This window comes from Melitaea cinxia, chromosome 5 (assembly GCF_905220565.1).
Source record: "Melitaea cinxia chromosome 5, ilMelCinx1.1, whole genome shotgun sequence".
NCBI lineage: Eukaryota > Metazoa > Arthropoda > Insecta > Lepidoptera > Nymphalidae > Melitaea > Melitaea cinxia.
In genome coordinates, this window is record NC_059398.1 from 5,185,046 (window position 1) to 5,210,808 (window position 25,763).

Sequence of the window (25,763 nt, forward strand, 5' to 3'; positions counted from 1 at the left end):
GTTAAGTAAATATTTTCCAAAAAAAAAAAAAATTGGTTGTTTATTTTGTATATTTACCTATATAGCGTTTTTTATTTATGCGATTGTATGTATAATATAATAAAAGTAAAATATATAGATATAAATTATCCATGACATTTACGGTTGTGTTTATTATAATACTTGTTACAACTCAATAGCACAGTCAATAAGCTTTATTTAAGTATTAATTTGGGTAAAGTAATAATTAATTATTACACTAAACATTTCGTTTGAGTCATAAATTTACGATTGATGTAATCTTAAGCTGTAAGAACGTATAAATCAGGGTCGGTTACCATTTATTGAACATTCTTATATAAAGTAAAACATTGCAAAGTTACACTTGTTAATTCTTGTAGGAAACAAAATTTTATACCACTTCATAAAATATTATATTGTAATAGTATAAACAACAATTAGATTGAAGTGTATTTCGCTAAAACTATGGCATCTATCCAACGCAATATTAATTAATTTGCGTATAATAAATTTGATGAGAGTATATTTGTCCGTTTCAGTTTGGATCGTCTGTTCGGACATCGGATCACCGTGTACTGAAGATAATGTATTGTGGCCTTAACAATAACGGTTAAAAGCGGTCGTGTGGCCAAAACGAGAATACTTGTTGTCGACTGTTGCGTGAAATCGACCGAGCTAACCTGGGCGAGATTTTCGCGCGGTTGCGACTAGTCGCTCAAGTCGTTCAGATAAAAGGACTCGTGTTCCTAGTAATTTGGTTCGCGATTGCCTACACCTTGTTATTGTTTTTCTAGCAATGGTGAGATGATGCGTTCTGTGAAGTGAAAGTGGATTTTAGTGTCTTTTTTTTTTGAAATTTGAAATAACGTTACAGTTTTTCTAATTTAACGTCTGCTTATTTTCAGGAGGAACTTGACAAGGAACAGCTTACCAGTAGGTTTTCAATTCTTTAGTTTTTCTAAAATCTCCATTTGTCGATAATCCTATTTTTACCTTTCTTATTATTTCAACCAAGTCCTTTAAGAACTTATGAAATTAAAATTCTTTTCTATTATCTATGGCATCAAGGGACAAATTCTATTAGATTACATTAATATATATTTTCAGTCCTGAAAAAAGCCTTCGAGGCTTTCGACCACGAAAAGAAGGGATGTATCGGTACTGTGATGGTTGGTACTATCCTAGGCATGCTAGGACACCAAGTCACAGACGACACCCTCAAAGAAATTATCGATGAAGTTGACGTAGACGGTAAGAACGCTTATGCTATGATATTTTTTCCCTTTTGTAAGAGGATGCTAATCGATGTTAAGATAGTATAAAATATGATTAAAATGAATTCTCAATATAATTATCCGTCAACCCGCATTGAAGTAGCATGGTGAATTAAGCTCTTATCCTTCTCCTCATGGGGAAAGAGGCCTATGTCCAGCAGTGGCATATTACATTCTGACCCGCATTCTCAAATTTATAAATGAAATACTATCTATAACGTGTGGTTCAGTCAATGTGTTTACGTTTATTTCTCATTTTACTTACTTTAAGGTGATAAAATTAAAAACTTTAAAATGCCGTTTCTTTATTAATAATAAAAACTTAAGAGTAGAGTTTCGTATTTCCACCTAACAAAACACACAAATGCTATAGAAGTTCACCCCATGTTTTGCACCTTTAGAGGTAAAATTTTCTGGAATCTCTGTGTTGTAAAATGTTTTGGGTTTTCAGACCGCGCGATTGAAAAAAATTCCGGAAACTTAAATTGTTTGCGCTCGAGCACGTGGAAATGAAGCCGTTCGTGAAGACGTGTCATTTATTAATTATTTAAATGATTTAGAAAAGTAAAAATAGTACAAAATTTTTGTGGCTAAAATGTTTTAAATTTTCGAATAAAATGTACTCGAGGAAAGGTAAAGATAATTAATTCTAACTAAATCGTAATTTCATGTAAATAAGATTTCCGAAGGTGAGAGTGAAACTAAAATCATAGTATTTAATAGATTTCCCACATATTTTAAACAGATTAGTCATTAATATTAGAATCGATGTTCTTCAAAATTGTTTTGGCACATAAAAATAATCAGATACGACGGTCGTTTTAAATTCTTATCATTTGCCAAACTATTTATGTTGGTAATGTCTAGATCAAGTTCTTGATTGTGTCGTTGAGGTCTTGTGAAATTACTAATTAGTATGTTTTACGATGACTTCAAAATTTACTCATAAATATTGTCTTCACGAATTACTATATATGTTGAATTCATAAGAAAATTCCTAAGAGTATATTTCATGCGGATTGCGCTGATAATCGATAGCTTGTTACCACACGCTGTGATGAGCGATGACTTGTTATGACACGTCAATACTAAATGAAATATTGCCTGTTTGGCGTTAGCATTTTGGAACTTAGTTTTGATGTTTAATATTATAAACATCAATCGTTAAAATTTTGTCAGAATCTGACGATATTTTAACGATTAATGTTTATGTAAACGTTAATTAGAATTACAGTCGAGATTCAATTTAATGTTAACATAAAAGGCAACATTTTCAGAAGGATGAAATGGTTCACGGGTTTACATCTAAGTATATTTAGTTACATATTATCCTTCTCTTCTTTTTGAATCGAAATTTTAAATACTAATTTATATTCATGTGTTTTCGCCAATGTTACTTGTTTGAATAATTTCGGCTTATATAGTACAAAACTATTTGTGATAATAAATTTTATATCGTTTAGGCGTGTCATGAAAATGACGAACATTTACAGGAGTTTGGAGGAAATTAACAAATTGCTTTCAATTTTCTGCTACTAGCTAAATATTATTACTAAAATCGTTGATTATGCTATAGAAGGCAATAATTTGTTGGCATCCGTATTCGTATTTATTAAGCTCACACGGGTAGCACAAGGTATACGAATGATGTACGGGTATTTTATTTTTGATCAAAAAAAGTGAGTTTGTCTAAATAAGCCGCTGGTTTATATAAAATATTGTAATTTCAGGGTCTGGAGAGTTAGAGTTTGAGGAATTCGTAACCTTAGCATCCAGGTTCATGGTTGAAGAAGATGCAGAGGCGATGCAGGCAGAACTTAAAGAGGCATTCCGTTTATATGATAAAGAGGGTAAGAGAAGGATCAGTATTTTCGAATAAATAATTAGATTGATTAGATTTAAAAATTCTAAGTTCATTTAAATAGTAAAAATATATTATATAAATTGTTTTATGTTTCATAAATTAATTGTTTCATGTTGATTGTATTTTCCAAAAGAGCAAAATTTGTAGGCATTTTGTTTAATTTATATTTCAAGACTGCTTCCTTACAAAAGCCCCGATTACCGCCATTTCATTATAACGTAGTTATTATATAAAAAAAATTAAATACTTTAAAAATAATATTAATGTTATGTTGTCATGCAACATGCGCGCTGTAAGTAATTTATCTTGATGTAATAGTTTTTTAACTCGTAACATCAAAATATAACAAAGATATTTAAATTTAAATTTGAATACAGGTAACGGGTATATCACGACACAAGTTCTTAGGGAAATCTTGAGAGAATTAGATGACAAAATCAGTGCCGAAGAATTAGACATGATGATTGAGGAAATTGATTCTGACGGCTCCGGAACAGTTGACTTCGATGGTAGGTTTATAATTGTTTTAGTGATTTAATTTTTTAAATAACGCAACCTCGACACATTTGTTAAATTTTAGGAATCATGTCACTTATTATATCTTAAAAACCGAACTTGTCGTAGGTTTACTTTTTGTCTTGAAAATGATAAAATTTAAATTTAAGCTAAAACATAAACATAAGTATAAAGGCATAAAATTTACTGAGATATTAAAAAAATGCTTGATTTGGTTGTTTTGACTCCCAAATCAGTCAATCAATTCTCTTTCTGTAGATACAAGAACAGATTTATTTATGTATTTGCCGGGAAACAAAATAATATAAAAAATATCAAAAATTATCGATTGGTCTTTAGCAACACCATCCTATGCTTTATACTCGTAGCTTAGTAGTACTTTTTTATCAGTTGTTTGAAACTAGCAGCAAAATATGAATAATAAACATATTCGAAATATGAAATTAATTAAGAAAAAAAAAACAGTTGCTAGTAATCTAATATACGAGTATATATTTTCCATTAATTTAATGTATTAAGAACCCTCAATAACCATTCTACATTTATATTACATGATCAAATATATACAACTTTTCTTGTAAAAAGATATATTTATATATTAGTACATACATAGTATTGGCTTCTGTGTACACACCTAATGCCAGGGTCAGCCCTAATCGGCTAAAGTCAATTGCGTATTATTGGCGGTTAAATGGCAAACATTTTAATTCAACTGTCCGTGTATTTGATTTATTTAACTATTAGTGATTGTTTCTCAATTATAGAATTCCTGATGCAATCTAATGAAAATAATGCAATGTTACTTTTGAGTAGAGATAATAAATACGTAATAAGACATGAACGAAAAAGCCCCGTTTCGTTTCATGTGTTATTACGTTTACACGGTTACAGGGTATAAGTACCTACACAGCTGCTTTCTAAGTGCCATAGCTCCTATGCGTTTTACTTCCTTTATACTCACGTACAAAAACTTTTCTCAATATATTTTCTTATTTATTTTATTATTTTATACTTAATTGTACACCATAAATATATTACAAACAAAGCATAAAGATAGTTACAGACAGTGAAGTACAAGGGCGGACTTTTCTTCTAATAGGAGGAATCTTAAGTCATGTAGAGGTATCGCGAATTTGTCCTATAACAACGCATAATGTTCTAATTCAAAACTAAACTTCCCGCCATGGATAACAGAGGAGAGACAGACAATCTGGCTGCGTTCACTTGATTTTTTCTTACATTAATTTGTGTAGTTAGGTAAGCAATAAGTAATTACAGACACAAAGGACATAATTTCTGAGATGACGTGGTTAATCGAACAGTTAATAGCTTCTGCTGTCCATGTACATAATGAGTGATTACTTACTATGATTCACACTTATATCAATATTATATTAAATATTCAGGAATATCAATAATTTTTTTTTTCCGAAAACTGGTTAATTAGAGCCTATTTTTTAGGTAACATCTGACTGACATAATTATATTCATATTTTTTTTTGTAATAAATGTTCATATAAATATTAAAGACAGCAAAATTTGAAAGAGAATCGAAACCATAGCTCTGGAGCAGACAGCAGCTCATTGCCTGCTGAGCTCGTTTTTGCAGTTTGTTTTTTTCATTATTTTATTTCTTTTTCAGAATTCATGGAGGTGATGACTGGAGGAGACGATTAAATGAAAAATATATAACTTAATTTTCCTAGTACATGTCTTCTGAACATCTAGTCGCTTTGCTAGTCACCATTGAATCACCTTTGAAAGTATTAAAATCAAATAAAATAACATAACGGTGCGAACTCAAATGACTGTGGGCGCAGAACTTCCAAACAAGCACTAATTTTTATTTCATGAAGAATATATTTCTAAAATTAGGATCCCAAATGGGATAAAATCTCATTATTTATTACGAGTAAATTTATCTTAGGTTATAATTAAATAGAAATGTATAAGGTAGCTCGATATATAGTCACACAAATATTTTTTTCTTTATTTTTGTCTTTTAAAACAAAGACGAATTTTGTTTAAGGCACTCAAAATCTACGACAGATTGCTTTTATATAAAAGTATTATAACAGTATAAATTACTTAAAATAGATATTGAATTACTGTTATTTATTGTCAGTTACCTCATTTTTTTATGGAAATAAAAATACACTGAAATCGGATATCGTTTCTTTTTCTCGTTTTGTAATAACGCAATCACACCGATAGATGGCGTTATTTGATTCCTTATTTACTATTTGATATGATATTTATCTTTTTCTTAGACTAGTAAGCCTTTTTTTGTGCCTATTTAGACGGTCAATCTGAAGGAGTAAACTCCAGTCGTGCGTCGGAGCTGATACACACACACTTTTTTTTACTAATTAAGTCAACTTAGAATGTCATTTCATTTTCATCTTTTACAAATTCTATATTTTTTTCAAGATTTCTGTTTCAATTTAAACCAATTTTGTTTACTCGCTGACTCAATAAATTTAACTATAAGGGGATATGTAAAGATACTTAATTATATAATTAACAGTTGTAATGTCTCCTACGTGTGTACTACCAAAAGGCGGTTAAAAAATCTTGTGGACGTTTTTTGGAACGAAGTTCCTTATGGCAGGCTTGACATTTGGCTGGGCGACCGAACTGAAAAAAATATGATACTAAAACCGTAAGAAAAATATATAACGGAAGTGACGTAATATCAGTCACACGACTGTATAATATGACGTTTGTACAACTAAAATATTACTAGTAAACTTTTTTTTTAATTATTTATGTAATTTGATACTGTCAACAAAAATAAATAAAGCCATGTTTTTTTATTTCACTTAATAGTTTGAATTATTATTTTGTTTGATTTATTTTATTTAACGGTATTTGTTATTTTCTAAAATACTAATTTCCTAAATACTTTTATGTACTTAATTAAAAACCAATCAACAAAATTAAAAAAAATAATAATAATTAAGAACTAGAATATATAAATTAAATTGAACATTTTTTTTTCAAATTGTGTTGCTTCTATACTATCCGAAGGAACTTCGTTCCTACCTGGTGTCCCATGACACCATACAATTTTTTTCTAATTGTGAAAATAGCAGGTTAAGGATAAGTATATAATTAAAACTTGTAGTTTCACTTACTACTAAAAGGCGAAACGAGAGAAAACTATAATATTGTGCACAGTGACAGACTTACGCAAATTGATAGTTAATTGACTATAGCATAAAAATACATTCTACAGCGTTTTTAAAAGTTTTCGATTTTAAAGCACGTTTTGAATTTGATGACATCACGCTCTGTATCTCAAAGAAACTCAGTTGTTACATTTCTCCGAGGTGCAGCGAGGCGTGTTATTGAACGAGCTTGTACAATACACACCTACTAGGTATTTGGTTTAAAAACTACTTCAACGTTTTAAAATAAGTGAAACGTAATTATTTTTAAAAAAGCTCAATGATTTTTACAATATAATTATAGGTACTTAGGATAGAAAAAATTACTACATTTACTGAATGAGTGTTTATTGTACACCAACAATTACAAGTAACGAAGCTTATACATACAGTAAAACGCTTAGTATACAGTCAATCAGATAGTAAACAAATATAATCTATATATTAATACGTGAATCAAAAACTTTGTACTCCTTATATTATTAAAAAACTTTTATATAAAAAACACCTTATATCCAAGGGCAAAGTTTTGTAACGTATATTTTTATTCTTCGTTCATTCTCTTAACAATTATTTCGTTTCGTCGAATTCATTCATTCATTCATTCATTCATTGCTGGGCGTTTCGCTATGGTGGGGTTCGCAGTGTAGATTAGGCTCAGTCCTATATAAGCGCTGGTGCTGTGCGGCTCCTTGCTTTTCCTTGGTCTTCAGCCTCGGTCAGGTTCAGGGTGCGATTTTGTTGGGGTCCTTGGTGTGGCGGACACGTGCGGTGCCGTCGTTGTCGTGGTTGGCTGTTATGACCCCAACATCTACGATAAAGAACTGCTCAACCTCTTCGGATCAGCATCATCAGCATTCTTCCCTCTGAGCGAGCAAAATTTCTCATCCCCGGCAGACATCGTGATGGAGATGGTGTCGTGGACCTTGGACGTCTGAACTCGAGAGACTGGCGGTTGATCATCCCGGGAGTTTCTGCGGAGCCACGTGTCACGGAGACCGCTATGATAAGTGACCACAGTTAACCTCCACCCAAGTGTCAGAAATAATTCGAACCCTCAGTGTAGTTTGAATTAATATTAGATTAATCAAAAATGTATTTCGGTCCATAGTGCAGATTTAAAATTATATTATATTTTTATTAGATTTAAAAAATATATTTAAAGTTGTTTATTCATTCTGCATTAAGGTTAAAATTGTGTTTCCTTATATTAAATTACGTTCTACATTAGTCTAATTTAATTTTGTTCTCCAATCCAATCTGATCGCTAATCTTTTTTTAAATATATATTTACCTGTCTGTGATTTAGTTCATCGCGTTAAGAAAGAATTAATATTCTCTTATTCTATGCTTTTTAATTTAATTACATTTACATATATTTATTATATATTACTTAATTTTTTTTAACGCGCGACTGACAGACTAGATAAACTAGACAGGCTAGACAGGCTAGACCAACTAGAAAGGCAAGACAGGCTAGACAGGCTAGACGGGCTAGACGGGCTAGACGGGCTAGACGGGCTAGACGGGCTGGACGGGCTGGACGGGCTGGACGGGTTGGACGGGCTAGACGGGCTAGACGGGCTTGACTGGCTAGACAGGCTGTGCCCTACTTTAGTTAAACTACTTGTCATATTTAGACAAATGAGGTATCATTAGAAGCGGCTTAATTGTCCGCTGGTTATAGGCTATATAGTGTTATGTCACACATATTGAATGTCACGCCCTCTATAGGACATAAAGTGATGTAATTTTTTTTTTTTTTTGTCGTAGTCGGGTTTGAGTTTACTTACTACTTCTTCATATTAAATATTATATTATTGAATGTGCTTTAAAAGCTCAAGTTATTATGATCTTTCATGGCACAAATTAAAAAATTTAAATATAGTTATTTTTTATTTCAAAGTAGAAGTTCAAACAAAACTATTATAACTCTTTTTATATCCAAAACCGTATAGTGTAAAAAAAATATTAAACCATATGTTACAAAAAAACAATTGCACAACAAATGATTATGGAATAATATTAAAAAAAACCTAATTTCACAAGGAACCCTATTGGGTGATCATAGAAAATTAAAAAATAATAAAAAAGGGATTGTTTTAACTTAATAACCTTTTTTGTGTCAACAATCTAGTAGTTGCAAAGAGCGAAAATGTATAAGTGAAAAATAATTTTATTCTGATTGGAAACGATTAAGAGACGACAAAAAACGCTTAAGAGAAAAGCAGAACTGAATATAAAATTATTAGCACAAATAGATAATTATTAATAATGAATCTAACTTAATACTTATTTACTCTGTCGCGTATCTGCGATAAACGGTACTCATATGTTGACAACATTTTGTTAAGATCTAACAAATATGCAAAACTTCTGTCTGCGTCAATTGTTCACACATGTTCAATGGGAGTAATATTTTATCAACGTGTTCTAAATTAACTTCACTTTATTTACGGAAAATATCATAATAGAACGCTACTATAAACTTTTAAGTGACTGCCTATTGGTCTGTTTGCTGTTTTCCAATAAACACGATGTTTTGAGATGGAATTTATTAACCGAATAATCGCAGTTATAATTATATATGAAATGGATGTGAAATAATTAGGAACACTGTTTATCTGTCACATTTGAAATAATTTATGTTGGCTATTGCAAATTAAACATTTAAATGTTAATTAAGAGTTTTGCACATAACAGACCAAGGGATTGTTTCATTGGATGAAGGTTAACCTGAACATAAGTTACGAATAAACTTTGATAGCAAGAAGTCAAATAGGCCATTAGGTTCTGTTTAACCTCAATTAGTGAAATTCATTTATCAGATTCCAGGTCGCGAAAATAAATAAATAAATAGAATAAGTGAAGTGGAATTCAATGGGATATAATAAAATGTTATTTGTTGGGTACCGTGTATATCATATTATATAGCTTTGACGGAAACCGGTAAAATAGAACCTTAAGCTTACTCTAATAGCCAGCATGTATACCATTGTTGAGCAAGACCTCTCTTATCCTGTTTAAGGATACGAACCTTTTTCTGCGACGCTGTTTAACTGTGAATTGGCATATGCCACTCCTCTAGGGTTATTCTTGAGAAATTCAGGTTTATTTATATTAAGCTATATGTGTTTCTCAATAAATAAAAAAACTCAACCTATAACATCAAAACTACAAATACATCACTGTCCCGTACATAGCTTAACATGTACGTGTCCTACCATTGATAAAATAGTTTCCACCAAATATTTAGGTATAGTCACTGACCAAAGATTATCTTGGCATTCTCATTTGGAACTATTATCTGGAAGAATCAGAAAATTTATTTATATCTTTAAAACTCTAAGACATGTTGCTACAAAAAACGTTCTAAACCAAGTTTATACAGCCCTTGTTCAATCCTTATTTTCCTATTGCATACCAGTATGGGGAGGAGCGTCAAAAATTAAATTCCTAGAACTAGAACGTAGTCAAAGGGCGTTGTTAAAAGTTATGTACGGTAAATCTTACCAATTCCCCACAAAAGAGCTATACTCTATCAGCAAGATACTGAGTGTAAGGAGGATATATATATATATATATTACAGCTGATACTAAATGTGCATAAAACAGCGAGTTTAGATGTTAGTACTAAAACAAAAAGAAGAATAAACATTGTAAATGAAACATATATTGCTTAGACTAAATTTGCTTGTTAACAATGTGCTAAAAAATCGGCTCATGTATACAAGAAGATAAACAATTTGTTAAAAATATATTCTTTAAATTCTTACAAACTTAAAATATCACTACCTGAATGGCTTACAAAACAAAATTATGAAGAGACTGGGGCTTTACTTGAAGTAATTACCTAGAAATATACTAAATACAACACTCACATACACACACACACAGACACACACACACTCATACACATACAGAAAAATGCATAAATAAACTCTATTTTTTTTTCTTTTGTGATTGAATCACGATAATGTTAAGTTTTTATTTTATATGAATATGGAAGAGCGGGACATCCTGACACAGGTAAAACACTTAAAAGGATGTCCCAACAACGGTATCATGTTATGTAAACGTTTTTTCTAAATAAATAATTTTTATTTTCTTTTATTTATTATTTATTACTTTTACTTTAACGCCAATCTCTTTAAACACTACCTACCTACTTGGATACTGAACGGGGGTTATCTGAATTTTAATTCATCTCCCTTTTTTTTGATTTACTTCTTCAAAAATCATTATTTTTTTACATTTTCTTATAACGTTTGTGTAAAACGGATTAAGAAAAAATACATTTTCATTTTTTTGCAGTTCAAGGGCCTTACTCTTTTTATTAGCAACGGTAACAGTAGGCGTATTAACAATAAAAAAGGTAAAAGGATTTTTTGTTTTATCATTTTATGTCGTATCCAGCCTGTAATATCGTACTGCTAGGAATAAATCTCTTTTTCCATACAGGACAAGGATAGGAACTTAATCCAGCACACTACTCCACTGCAGATTGGTGACTAATCCCTACGTTACTCATAACGATTGCTACCAGGTATTTATGATAACAACCGGGAATGACGGCTTAACGTGCCCTTCGAGGCACATCTTTTCTTAATTTCTGCTTATATTTATATAAAGCCTTCATTTGACTAGAAGAGTTAGTAAGTATCATAACCTACTTACTATTCCTTGAAAATAACTAACACTGGGGTTGATTTGCAGAATTATGTTCCTAGCTAATCTAAAATACTGTATGCTTCAAATGTAATATGTAAGGAATCAACTCGTATTCAGAAATAATTTGAGATTCAACGCTGTAGTGAAGAAATATTACTTCACATATCAACTCTGAAGTGAAGAAATATAGCTTCACACACGGTAGGGTTGCATTTCTGAATACTGTAAATCATGATATAAAAATGTCTAATAAGTATGTATTACGATAAAGGCTAAAAATGTCAGATTTTAATTATTACAATGAACAAATAATATTTTAAACAAAATTTTATAGATTGACTAGCTGACCCCGCAAACGGTGTTTTGCAATAACACAAAATTTCAAATATTTTTCTCAATTTGATCGTAGCACCAACTGTCGGGAAAAATTAAAATTGAATAGAATAATGTTTAATATTTGATGCTGCGATGGTAGCGCAGTCTACCGGATCCAATGTAAAACATTCCAAAATTAACAACTACTTATAAATGAAAAATTAGTTAAATAAACATTTTCCAGTGGACCAAATTGTGAATCTAAGCCATCCTCGAATCCCTTTGAACTCACACAAAAAATTTCATCAAAATCCGTCCAGCCGTCTAGGGGGAGTTCAGTGACATAAACACGCACACAAGAAATATATATATAAAGATAACTTTAGCATTTCATTTTTTTAATGTATAATCAAAGTACCTACAAATTTTAGATATATCATTATATTTTATCATTGATATTTTACAATGAAATTATTTATATTATAAATTTCCTGCTCAAAATATGAAGCAGACCGACTTGGTACCTCTACTTTTGATTTACCTTTAAAAATGCGTATTTTTTTCCTATTTTGTCAACTACCCTACCTACGTTGTAGTTGTCGATGTAATTTGAAGTCTGTTTATTTTTCGTTTGTGAGCAAACACAATTATTTTTTGTGTAGTTATATTTTATAGCTAAAAACAAACGCTCTGATATATTGGTGCGTGTGTCATGTACGCGCCTAATAATAATAATAATTTAATTCAGACATACTCGTATGTCCATATTTTTGTTAGTTACATTTTTTTCCTAAACTATGTTAGTTATAACACTGGCGGTTTGCAGGTTCAATTCCCGCTCGGGATGGATTTTTGTATTTTTGTACAAATATTTCTTTCCGGTTTGGATGTCTGGGTACAAGGCCAGACCCACAAGGGTCTCCCCACCGTGCATTGGAAAGCACATTAACCTGTCGGTCCCGGTTGTTATCATAAATACCTGATAGCGATCGTTACTTATAGTAGGGAACATATCCGCCAATCTGCAGTGGAGTAGTGTGCTTGTATTAAGATCGTTGTTATAAAATATAGTTGATAGCGGTCGTTACAAGCATATATCCGCCAACCCGCAGAGGAGCAGCGTTGTGGATTAGGATGCGATTCTTTTCCTAATTGGAGAAAAAAGACTATGTCCAGCAGTTGATGTTACAGGCTGAATCGATAGCTTATATGTAATTTTAGCGTTCAAATATTTATGAGTATAAGAGGCTTAATCATCGTTATCTACACCTAGTATAATCTTTTGTAATGTGTTTATATTATTTTTCTTAAATAAATGTTTTTATTAAATGAAAAAATATTTTCCAAGTTTTATTTTTAAAATCATCCCCGGAAAAATCCTCAGAATAGCCTTAAGACGGTTGGCAACCCTATAGCGATATTTTCCTCATCTCTTACAACTTTTTTTTATCAATTATGGCGCTATTTATTTATTTAATAAATATACATTTGTAAGTATATTTTACAATATGTATAAGTACCTATATACCTCTATGATAGCCAGTGAAAAACCTCACTGTTTGACAAAGACTTATTTTTCTATAAAAAAAAAATATTGGAGCATAACTTGCTTTGTAAAATTAAAAACAAAGATTACTCAAATAAAGTAGATTTTAAAGGCACTTTCTAATCGTCTTTTTACAAATCAAATATCTATTTATTTTTTCACTTCTAACTATTTAAAAGAGAATCTACTACCGTTTCAGAATGCAGTTTCTGCGGAGAAGTGTCGGCAATAAACTGCGCAGTTATTTTCTAGAAAAAAAAAAAAAACAATAGTTTATCATAAATTTAGTACCTTTGTATGCAATACAGCGCTACTAGAACACACACGTCGTTATTATCTTTATCATTTATGTCGAATTAATATCAAGGTGCTCCACTGCAAATTGGTGGTGATAGAAACTGTCTCGAAGTTTCACGATGTTTTGCATTCACTATATTACATTCTTTATGTACTTTTATTATAAAACTTTCATTTTTAGTATGTACATGTTAAAATCCACCTTTTATGGTCACGTGCACACTCGCGACGGGGAATCGATACTTTCCGCTTCTCGGCGTGATTCGATTTCCGCCTGAGGATTGACCTGACGACAAGGAAAATTAAAATCTTAAACGAATTACTCACAGTCCAGGCGACTTTCATTTTTCTGAATATTTAATAAAGAAATTATTTCTATAGAGAATTAAGGGTGTATGTACGAGTATAGTGAAAGGTATTTGGAAATAGAATTTCAGTTATTTCGTTTCGTGTATTTACTTAACTTTATTACACAACTAGGTATACGGAATATGATGTGCAAAACGGACTTAAAACCAAACAGCCTTACCTATCTAACAATCAACTTTAAGGCCTATTTAAAACATTGTTTAGGTAGATGTGTAAACTTAAAAAAAAAGAAACGATAATAAGTTGGGTATCAAACATTAGACTAAGAGCTTTTAATATTTTTAAAGACATGTCATGTTTATTATAATTAAATTAAGCGTAAAAACTTTTCTATAGACAAAGATTGCTAGTGCTGGCTGGATGGGGATTGCGGAAAACCGGGATGTTTGGCGCAAACTTGGGGTGGCCTATGTCCAGCAGTGGATTGCTATAGGCTGAAGTGAGACAAATATAGGCGATCTTTACACATGACAGTCATGATAAATTTTCATTTGTCAAGACAAGCTAAACCTTTTAATTTAATGAGAGATGAATATAATTTTTTTTAAATGTTGAGGGGCAAGAGCATACAGTCATAAGGATTATATATTGTTAAAAAGTATTTATATACGAATACTCTTTATACTACTTTATACACGCAGCAGCGTCTTCGGTGCGACAAAGCTAGTCCTGCGGTCACCAACCCGCCTGCCCAGCGTGGTGACTATCGGCAAAATACATGAGTTCACGCCATTTTTGGCTCCAATTTGTGGAGGCCTATGTCCAGTAGTGGACTGCGATAGGCTGATGTCAATTGTGACAATTTGTCGTATAAAGAATCAATCGATTGTGATTGACTCTTTATACGACAAATTGTAATGTATACAAAAGAGAAATTATTGTAATATACCTGTGTATTTACTTAGATAAGTGTACATAATAAGTAAAAGTACACATATAAATCCCGTATAAACGGAACCAACCGTGATTTATCATTTTGATTTTTCATTTAGAAACTAAAAATTCGATATTTCAGCGATTTTGCAGACGCCATGATCATGGGCAACTCGGTCGCCATGACAATCGCAGAAGTTCAAAAATCATGTACCGTAAAAAGTTAAAAAACTAGTATAAAATACATATAATATAGTTTTAATATTTTTTATGGGTAAACGACAGTCACTAAATAAACAGTAAAGAAAACACACCCGTCAAAATTTTACGTAATCACGGATATTAAATTTATTCTATTAAAAATATTTATATTGCTCTTCCTTCACTCGTCTTTCGGTTATTTTCTTTCAATTCCAAATTTAAATTAAATGAAAACAAAATTGATTCTAAATTTTATTTATCGAAAATAGACGCGGGCAAAGAACTACTAAACCAGTGCCAAATTTTAGATTGATATCCGTATTTCTTATTGAGTTATTCGACCGTGACTCAAGGATAGGTAGACATTTGAAAAACAATATAGAACTATTTTAGGCAAACGTTTTCGTATAAAAATAAACATAACTTTAGTGACAGAAAACAGCTATAATAAATAATATAATTGATATGTATATCATCAGTGCAAAATTTTACTTTGTTAAACATCACACAATAATTACGACTATTATACAATATTAAATGATTAAAAAATAACTTTTGTTTTGGGTCAGGAATCCTTAAAATACTTTCTTGTTTAGTCCGTCAACTGTAATGAAAATTTCTTATTTTATATGTTTTTACGTTCCATGTAGTAGCAAAAAGAAAAAGACGTGCTTTTACTCCAGCCTGTTTTAAGCGACGTCTAAAGAAGTACTATATGTCCCTTAACATATAATAATATTCAGAATTTTAACATGCATATTTTATATTATCAATATATATTTTAAATTTATATATGTATATTAATACTATTTTGATTATTTATGTATGGGTATTTGTACTTATATGTGCATGTGTACGAATTAATGAATCTATCACACACTATTTTTATTCATCCTTAAGAATATTGTACACCTTCCTATCCGTCACTACTATATCATGTCCTGTGCCCAAAGGTTATCTCGAAGAAATCGCTCTTCAGCGATAAGATCGCCTTTGTACATCTTTTTTTTTGTAATTACTACTGTTTGTTTATATTTTGGTGTACAATAAAGAATATATTATTATTATTATTAAAAACCTATTGTCCACTGGTCATTGTGTTTGACAAGAACTGTAACTTATAAAAATTGTACATAGTAAATTTTTAACAGAACATGTATTACTTTTGTCACTATTAAGTCAAAAGTGAAAAAATTTTTTTAAAAAAAATCATAAAAACAAGTGTTTTTATGTTTTATCACTAAATTACCTAAGCCCAGATGCGAGCTGAGATGGCTCAGTAGATAGAGCACGTTAATCGATACCTTTTGCGGTTTTTCATTAAAATTCATCTCGTTCCCAGCGGTGAAAGAAAACAGTGAGGAAATATGGTAAATTGTTACAAGGGCGTGTTATTATACACGATACGTATTCGTTTATCTGTACTGTGGAGAATTCGCTTAAAAAAAAGATACTACAAAATATTTACAGCTTTTACTGTTGCGTATAGTACATCACTTGAACAACACAATGAATTAAAGTTGTAATTTATATATGATTTTTTTTAAATATCGTCTGTTCAGGAGTACATAAGTTTCTTATGACCTCTACGTAGAGGGTACGTTCTGTGTATTTAGGAGTTTTGATGGAATGAAGATGACTCATACGTTTACATGAATTGTAATAACATAACTATAATAATAATATTATTTAGGTTGTCTAGAAGAAATTGCTAGTTAGCTATAAGTCCACCCATTGCACTACATAATCAGAAATTATCTTTAAGTTTTATTGATAAAGTATTTGTTGTGTACAATATTAAATAAACAACCCTTTTTGGCAACAGTGTAATCAATAGATGTCTTTGTTATTCGCAATAAAAGTATTGTACCAATGTAACGAATATAAACACGCTCGTAGGCAAGCAGTAATAATGACATGTACTCATATAGATAGAGATCATTAGTTTAATTTCAGCCCTGTCATTAACATCACGGTGAGATTCCTGGCGTGTCCGGCCATTCGTCAGCGTTTACCAACCTACTTTAATTATATTTGAAATGTTTATTAAAATTTTATTACCATTACGCTTAAAGATGAAAGGAAATTTGTGATGAAGAATGAGAATTAAATGCTTTGCTCGTTTGTAAAGGCAATTACAGTATTTGCTTTTCGAATTTTTTTCCTTGAATTGGATATTCGTTGAAAATTCTGTTTCAAAGGATTACTAATTGGTTCAATTATAGATTTGGGTCTATGTTACGTATGTATCTTAATTATTTAATTATTTAAAAGCAGAACGTTTTTGCTATTAATATTTCATAGGGCTTTTAATTGATCGTAAATAAAACTGTAAAAGTTTATTACAGTGTAATAAAACGACGTTTATAAACATTTTTTAAGAATATATAAGAATGATATAATTACTCTGTTTGTCGTTGATCGAATAAATGAATTTTATAAAATATAGCGACTAAAACATGAATAAAGGAAACATTTTAAAAACAAGCTGTTCGTTTTTTTTTGTGTAAATGTATATGTTGTAAATTAAATAAATATGTGTGATACAGAAAAAATTGTCTAGTACAAATGGTAACAAATAATTTTAAAAAAGATGTAATAACGTACGGTAAAAGATATTTTAGGGTAAATTCTTCTTTTACATCTTATATATTATACAAGCGGCCTCTGTCCGTCCACATTTTTTTACACGATAAGTAATCAGCAACATATCATATACTTAAACCATTTCCGAAAGACGCTGCATCTTATAGTTTACTAGCTGACCCGCAAACGTTGTTTTGCCATATATGTTATTAACCCGCTTAATCCCCCCCCCCACCTTAGAAGTTAGGGGTATGAAAAATAGATGTTGGCCGATTCTCAGACCTACCCGATATGCCCACAAAATTTTATTAAAATCGGTCGAGCCGTTTCGGAGGAGTTCAATGTTTAACACCATGACACGAGAATTTTATATATTAGAGAAAGTAATATTCCGATCGGTTAAGTAGTTTTCGCAGTATAACCGAACAAAAAAAACAGCTTTGCATTTGTTAGTATAGATTTTAAACAGTAAGACTCTCCTTAACTCTAACAAAAAACATTACAGAATGTATTCTAATACTTTGATCATATTTATTTATAACTTTACAAAACTCTCATGCAAATTTTCTGTACACAAATAATAATACTCATAGTATTCACACTAACCTATTTATTGATTGAGTACTGAAGCCAGGCTTATTAAAACATAATAAATATACACAAATACATTTTGTTTAATGTTTTTCATCATAGAATATTGTTTATTTATTTATTATTATTACTCTTTTTATTTTATTTTTTTATTTTGGGATTCATACGATTTTATATTAGGCACATAATTATATTAAAACTAATTACAAAAATTGAAATAAGTAAAATTTCCACTTTTAGCATAAATATTAATATAACAGCACTTATAGCATTGTACTTGTCTCCATCTGAATACTTTTCTCTTTTTATCTTATCTTTATAAAATCTCTATCCCAAGTTTGTCTCCCCTGAAGTATTCCACCAAGGCATAATACGTCAATCAGAGTCAAGATATATAAACTGTAGGAAATTAGATCAAGACAGTTTATGACAGATCTATCTTAGTGCCCGTTTACGTCTTATTAGGAACAGTGAAATGGTGTGTGATAATATATTTCGAATTAATATTATTAAAATAAAATAAAAAATTACAATTGACGAGCTATATTTAATGTTAAATTTATCAAACATTTAATTATTATTTTTTTTGCAAATTCACAGGAGGAACTCGACCAAACCCAGTTACAAAGTAAGTAAATTAAAATTTTGATAAACTTAATTTCACGCAATAAGTGAAGACTGTTCTGTTAAGGTTTGTCTATGATTGTAAAATATATCCTTATATTTTTTATATTTATTTATCATTAATTAATTATCAAATCTTTAATACATTTTTTTATTTAATTGTTCTTGTCTGTTATGAAAGTAACACCGGTACTCTAATTTAATAGCTAGTAACTATGTTTGCACATATTTTAACTACTCGGCCTCTGTCTGTAAATTTATATTTAGAAGACAAACTATTTTAAAATAAATTATATCATACCTACTGCCTCTAGATTGTAAGGAGCGATTGTATAAACAAAACTTGTTACACGTAACTAATTGGAATCATACCATTCGTAAATTCTCAAGACATATTAAGAGCTTTTACTGCACTATTGAATTAGTCCAAGGTACTGTAAGTTTAAGATTTTGTTAAATTGAGTAAGTACAAGGTATATCATTTTGGGCAGCTTTATATTAAAATACGTAATCAATAGTAATTATTACAGTCTTATGATTTTTTTTATTTATATAAGGAAAACATCCTACTTTGCAATTGTATTGTTAATCGAAACTTAAAATGTCAAATGCCTTCATTAGCATATCAAAATCTTTATTAGGAAACAACACCCTTTCAAACATTTCACAATCTAACAACAAAGGCGAGAGGCGGTCTTATTGCTATAGCAGTGATTTCTTTCAGGCATCTAACCTACTACCTACCTGGCAAATTTATCCTGCTTGGTGGGTTTTAAGTATAGAAATTTATGTTTCATTTAGAAATGTATGAATACGATGCCCTTATTTAGGTACATATCTTTTGGTAGTAAGCACTACTTGTCATTTATAAGTAGAGTATTGAATTTAGCACCTATCCTTCTTCTTACCTCAAATTTCCCAAGGAGGGTTGATGTCAGGCAGGCGGCCGGTCGTAAAATATACAAGCCAAATCACATTACAACATGAGCTTGGGAATTAGAGTATCATGTTGTGCCGACCCTACATAAGTGGGATAAGGGCAGGAAGATGATGATGATGATGATTGAATTTAGCGCCAAAAATTATTTAAACCACTTCCCCCCCCCCCCCCTTTATAACTTAGTGGTATAAAAAATAGATACTAGCCGATTCTCAGACCTACCTACCCGATATACACAGAAAATTTAATGAAAATCGGTCCAGCTGTTTCGAAGGAGTATTTTAACTAACATTGTGACACAAGAATTTTATATATAAGATATAATATAAGTACAAAGTTATTATTATTATTATTTTATTATTATGTTATTTAGTATCAAAATGACGGAGAATAAATGTTATAATAGTTACATTACTTTTGTTTGTTTTCCAAATAGAAGTGAATTAGGAATAAGAATAGACAAAAAAAGGTTCCCCGTAATCCTAATAATGATTCCCGCTCGCTTCCTAGTTTTCTTAATCTAATTACGTAACCACTTACGTAATGCTTTTAGTCCGTTAAGTTTGTTTTATACCTCATTAAAATTTCTTGTATTTGTAGTCAGATTATTTTTTTAATCAAATTATTTCTAATCACAGTCGTTTCAACCTCATTGTTCTAGGTTACGGTTTGATTTAAATACGAGTACGCGTCCTATTAGTAGCTTCATTGAAAGTAATGACCTATGAAGCAGTCTAAATTGGATTGTCATCGTGCCAGCCATTTCAATTACTAGCACTGCTGACATACAGAAAACATATTGAATTGGCAATTTGATTGAGCTGTATTAAACAGTTATCAGTTCAAGCATATATTTTGATTATTATTTGTGATCTATATTTTTATACGTAAATAAAGTTATTCTGTAATGTCTAAAAAAATGTTTTGAAAATATAATTTATACTCTTTATCCAGAAATGAATTACTGAATCTAGTGATGAAGTTAGTGTTACTTAAAAAATTAACCAAAATTATTACACATGTAAATACAGTACCAAATCTTAGCTCTTAAAGTTAACATTAAAAACCAATCAGTAAATGTATTTATTAAACGATATAAAAGCAAAATTAAGATGATTAACTGTTTTACGAAAAATGGCATACCGATTTTTGTTTTTATTTTAAGAAGGTTATCTATGTAGTCTTATCTCGAACTGATTCTGAGATTGATTTGTCTAGATTTGAATAGGTATGTCGCTGATGCAATTATGGTATTAGACTTTTACTTAAGCGGTTTTTAAAGCACATTATATTTATAGAAATAGTAGCTGATCCCGCAGATGTTGTTTTACCATATATTTTAATTACCCCCTTAAATCAAAAATAGATGTTTGCCGATTCTGAGACCGACCTCTCGGAGGAATATGTTAACTAACATTGTGACACGAGAATTTTAAATATAAGATTATTGAAGTATTTTCGACTTGAGACTTTTTGATTGTCAGTTTGTTGTCACTGTTGTCAAGTATCGTATTTCTTAGGTTACGAATAAAAACTGCTTAGTAGGTACTTACCTATATATTAAAAACAATAAAAGTTTATAAGTTAGAAAAAAAGGTTTATAATTTTTTTTTATGGAATAACAATAGTTTAATAAGCATTATAAATATTTATAATTCACAACTTAAGTACTAAATATTTACAGATATTACAGTTTTATGGAATTGTGCCAAGAATGCTGGCAGCATTTCCCCGTTGAATCGTATCCCCGTATTTATAAATTAGAAACATAAGTCGTTTACATTTTATGCCTATTTATTAAGAGTACATTGTATATGTAGAGCAAGGTAGTCTTCTTCAAAAGACGGGTAGATAGGCACCTTCGTACTAGCACAAGTTTGAAAAGAGAAATGTGCAAATAATAGTTGGAAAGAGGGTCTGAGCAATAAATACAGTTACTAAAGCAAATACAAATAGTTGTCACAAACCGTTACTTTACTTTTTATTTTTCTATTGACTCTAGAAACTCTTTAAAATGTTTATATCATGTTACAAGTATTCTATACTTTTTCGTCAATAATTAATGTAAAAGTATATTTTGTTTATTAATGATTCATTTTTGACAGTGCTGAAGAAGGCGTTTGATACCTTCGACCATGAAAAAAAGGGACAGATAAGCACGGACATGATTGGTACCATTTTGGATATGCTGGGTCACGAATTGGATGACGGCACGCTTGTAGAAATTATACAGGAGTATGATCAAGATGGTAAATAAAATATTTTTCTCATACTATATACCACACGAATAGTAAAAATGCCTGGTTATTTTCCGAAAAATTGAAGATAGATGTCGCTACTCATAGCAAGATTAGTGTAGTTTGTAGCATTTTCGTTATATAAAACTAGATGGCGCTGTTTATAAAATTCATATTTTAAATAGTTAAAGATGTTAATATTTTAAAAAGTATGAAAGTTTTAGATAGTTTAGATATGTTAAGCATTTAAAATATTAAACAAAAAATATTATTTATAAAAAAGCCTCACCGTGACAATGCTTGCACATTGCCGTGACCAGGATTCGAACCTGGGTTACTACGGCCACAACGTAGGGTCCTAACCACTAGACGATCACGGCTATTGAGGCTACAGTGCTCTGAATGAATTTAGCAAAGTATTGATATGTAAGAAAATTCTCATTATTACACAATATTAGCGTTGTAAACAAGATATTTACATTTTGTAAATTACATTAGAAAACAATTGATTAATTACAGAACGAATTATTTTTCTTTAAAACTTACTTCTTTAAATTCATTTTTTTTCTGATTTTGTCTGCATTTTATTAAATTAAAAAAAACTGAATTAAAATTTATATATCATTCCTAGGCACTGGTGTTTTGGAGTTCAAACAATTCTGCTCATTAGCAGCAAGGTTTTTGACTGAGGAATTAGACGATGAAGCCATGCTTGCAGAACTTAGAGAAGCTTTCAGATTATATGACAGAGAAGGTACTTAGAAATTAGAATATCTACTAGATGGACATGTCAGAGTTTGAACCTAATAACGCAATTTTTTTATAGTATCGAGAAAATTTAGCTCCTTAAAATAAATAATATTGTAGTTTTATTAAATTGTACCTTTTATCAAATAAATGTAAAATCTCTCATATTCTCATATCACATTGCATGTGTTCACTCATGTCGTAAACGGCAAAGTTCGTGAGAAAGAATGTATGCATATTCATTATTCGTTAGCAAAAAAAAAACATTAAACCTTTACTAGTCTAAGCTACTTCTGTGGAAAGACATTTTCACTAAAGGTATACTATACCTAGCTTTTTCATTGAGAAAAATAATGGGATAAATAAAAAATGCGTTGATTAAATGTAATCACTAACAAAGTTGTACCTAAATATTTATTAGGTATACTTACGTAATTTGGCGATATGAATAATGTTAAAAAATTATGAATTTTAAAATTTACAGGCAACGGTTACATAACAACGGATGTATTGAAAGAAATCTTCAAGGAATTGGATAACACTCTGTCAAACGATGACTTAGAACAGATGATCACAGAGATTGATTCTGACGGATCAGGCACCGTTGATTTTGATGGTAATCTAATATTTTACTTTAATTTTATACGTTTACATGTAGGCTAAATTATTTAAAAATAAACCTGCCATTTTCATTGCAAGAGTTTTAGTAATACAAAATAACTTAACTTTAACTATTCTATTATATTACGAATTTGTACGCTTCAGCCTGTAATATCCCACTACTGGGCATAGGCCTCTTTCTCCATGTAGGAGAAAGATCAGAGCTTAATCCACCACGCTGCTCCAATGCGGGTTGGCAGATATATTCCCTACTATGAGTAACGATCGCTATCAGATGTACATGATAACAACCGGGATCGACGGCTTAACGTGCTCTCCGAGGCACGGTGTGGAGACCCACAAGGACTGTACAAACACCCAGACCACGGCAAACACCTGTATGGTCAATACAAATGTTTGTTATGTGCGGGATCGAACCCGCAACCGCCAGCGCAATAGGTACAATCTATAGCTGTGACCGTTGCGCCAACGCGGCGTACGAATTTGTAATTATCAATAAATTTTTGTTCCTGAAAATATTAAAATAAAATTATAAAATATAAAAGATATATACACCTAAGTGAAATGACTCTGAAGTTAAGTAGGTACTGAACTAATTCTTTGTTTATTCTTAGTGGAAATAAGACAAAAATTAGGCTTTTATTAAGAGGTTTATCATTTAGAAGATTATGCGGATAAACCAGCTTACGGCTTACGTAATTCTTAATCCTACTGTACAAGTATTAATTACAGTGACATCAAAAGTTTATTTTCTTAATGTTATGTTAAATATTAAGTAAATATTTTGTGTGTATAATTTCTCTTAACATTTATTTATAATTTTAAGCAAATGATTAAGTACCTGATGTGGAATAATCACTATTTTCCATAATCGTTAGTAATTCCAGAGCCACGTTTGTTACTGGATAAAGGATGAAGATCATAATAATGGATAAAGGAGGTGTTGGCTTCTAGCTATCATTATATAAAAAGCTCTTCCTACCCTAACTATCATATCCTACCTTATTTATCCTCCTATATCCAGCTCCAAAGCTTACACCTAGACTCTACCACAGTTTACACACTCAAATATACTCTCTATGTAATACACATCGCTCTTTCTTTTAATTTTTTTTTGCACCAGTACACCCTTTTTTTTTGTTTTTCAGAATTTCTGGAAGTAATGACTGGAGAATAGTTGTCTGTCGAATCACGCTCTTTGTGCAATGTTACTGTAATAAGACTTTATTTTAAGTTTTTATATATTAAGAGGAACACGTATTATTAAGTATATAATAAATAATACCTAATATTTTAAAGGTTTTTTTATTATTATTTCTTTACTTAATCCTTTATTGCGCAATACACTAAGATGTTAATGTGTCAATAGGAGTTTGTTGACTAGCCCGTTGGCACAGTTTGTAGTGGCCCTGCTTTCTGCTCCGCCGGTTGTTCGATTCCCGCCTGAGTCTAGGTGTGATATTAGTATTTATATATGCATTATTTCCATGTATATTTTTTTAAAAATATGTAACTGTATCAGCCGGCTATTACCTTATAACACAAGCATTAAGTTGCTTACCTTAGGAACAGATGACCATGTGTGAATGTTATAAGATATTTATGAATTCTTCACAGTAAAACCTAAATTTATTATAGCTTCATATTAACTTACTCGTAAATTAATATGAAGCTATAATAAATTTAGGTTTTAGGTTATCCATATAATTACGTACATTGTAAAGTGACAACTCAATAAGAGTATCTTTTAAACTTACTTGAATTTTTGATTTTGATTTTAGGTTTCCTATGTCTTTGGTTTTTTGGTTGTGTTGGTTTTTTTACCAGAATCTTTGCATGTATGAAATAAGATTACAATTTGTGTATTATATACGAGTTTAGTGTTGCTTCAAACTTCTGTAACTTATAATTAACGATGTTTAGTTATATAATGCTTACAAGTAAAATATCAATAAACTTCTGTTTAACTTAACCCCTTCCGTTTAACTCTTTGTTCTAATTTTCGAATAACGTATATGACTCAAAGTTGCCTTGTGGGGGATTAAGGTTTGGACTAGGCAGTTTTGACTAAATAAGTTAGTATTATATTAAATGAAATCTCACCTAGATTATATCTATTAGTTCCAAATAAAATTACAGTAAAAAACAAACGACTTAATATTTCTTGTCAACGTATTTTGACATTACATAGAACTGTTACTTCACTAATTGTATAACATTCAGATTACGATAATGCTTTTACTTCTGTTAGCTAATTTTTCGAAACAGTTACAATATCTTTATATAAACTTGTGTTAAGAAAATTAAATATTTTTATTAAT

At 30.6% G+C, this 25,763-nt stretch overlaps 2 protein-coding genes, 1 long non-coding RNA gene and 1 other non-coding gene across 6 annotated transcripts; 2 read left to right on the forward strand and 2 right to left on the reverse strand.

Annotated features, from left to right (window-relative positions):
- Positions 1–535: 535 nt before the first annotated feature.
- On the forward strand, positions 536–5,822 carry LOC123653444 (troponin C, isoallergen Bla g 6.0101-like). Its single transcript, XM_045589443.1, has 6 exons — positions 536–799; positions 906–933; positions 1,108–1,251; positions 3,005–3,124; positions 3,516–3,647; positions 5,297–5,822. Exons 1-6 carry the CDS (start codon positions 797–799, stop codon positions 5,329–5,331), a joined length of 462 nt encoding a protein of 153 aa, XP_045445399.1. The 5' UTR covers positions 536–796; the 3' UTR covers positions 5,332–5,822.
- A 7,620-nt stretch (positions 5,823–13,442) lies between these two features.
- Positions 13,443–16,468, reverse strand: LOC123653448. Of its 3 annotated transcripts, none has more exons than XR_006743102.1 (2): positions 16,401–16,468; positions 13,443–13,939 (listed from the first exon to the last, which is right to left on the reverse strand). It is a non-coding gene; the product is annotated as an uncharacterized LOC123653448 (long non-coding RNA). The 3 variants fall into 3 exon arrangements; XR_006743100.1 differs by lacking the exon at positions 16,401–16,468 and adding an exon at positions 15,210–15,476; XR_006743101.1 differs by lacking the exon at positions 16,401–16,468 and adding an exon at positions 14,183–14,242.
- Positions 16,469–18,645: 2,177 nt separating this feature from the next.
- LOC123653447 (troponin C, isoallergen Bla g 6.0101-like) lies at positions 18,646–24,735 on the forward strand. Its single transcript, XM_045589445.1, has 6 exons — positions 18,646–18,751; positions 18,874–18,901; positions 21,943–22,086; positions 22,706–22,828; positions 23,306–23,437; positions 24,591–24,735. The coding sequence occupies exons 1-6, from the start codon at positions 18,749–18,751 to the stop codon at positions 24,617–24,619; spliced, it is 459 nt and encodes a 152-aa protein (XP_045445401.1). The 5' UTR covers positions 18,646–18,748; the 3' UTR covers positions 24,620–24,735.
- Trnah-gug lies at positions 22,383–22,454 on the reverse strand. Its single transcript has one exon. It is a non-coding gene; the product is annotated as a tRNA-His (tRNA).
- Positions 24,736–25,763: the final 1,028 nt, after the last annotated feature.

What these genes read in the sequence shown, in the direction of transcription:
- LOC123653444 (XM_045589443.1), top strand. An exon ending in CGATGAAGTTGACGTAGACG is followed by an intron (nt 1,252 to 3,004) that starts GTAAGAACGCTT and finishes TTGTAATTTCAG; the next exon opens with GGTCTGGAGAGTTAGAGTTT. An exon ending in CCGTTTATATGATAAAGAGG is followed by an intron (nt 3,125 to 3,515) that starts GTAAGAGAAGGA and finishes ATTTGAATACAG; the next exon opens with GTAACGGGTATATCACGACA.
- LOC123653447 (XM_045589445.1), top strand. An exon ending in ACAGGAGTATGATCAAGATG is followed by an intron (nt 22,087 to 22,705) that starts GTAAATAAAATA and finishes TATCATTCCTAG; the next exon opens with GCACTGGTGTTTTGGAGTTC. An exon ending in AGGCACCGTTGATTTTGATG is followed by an intron (nt 23,438 to 24,590) that starts GTAATCTAATAT and finishes TTTGTTTTTCAG; the next exon opens with AATTTCTGGAAGTAATGACT.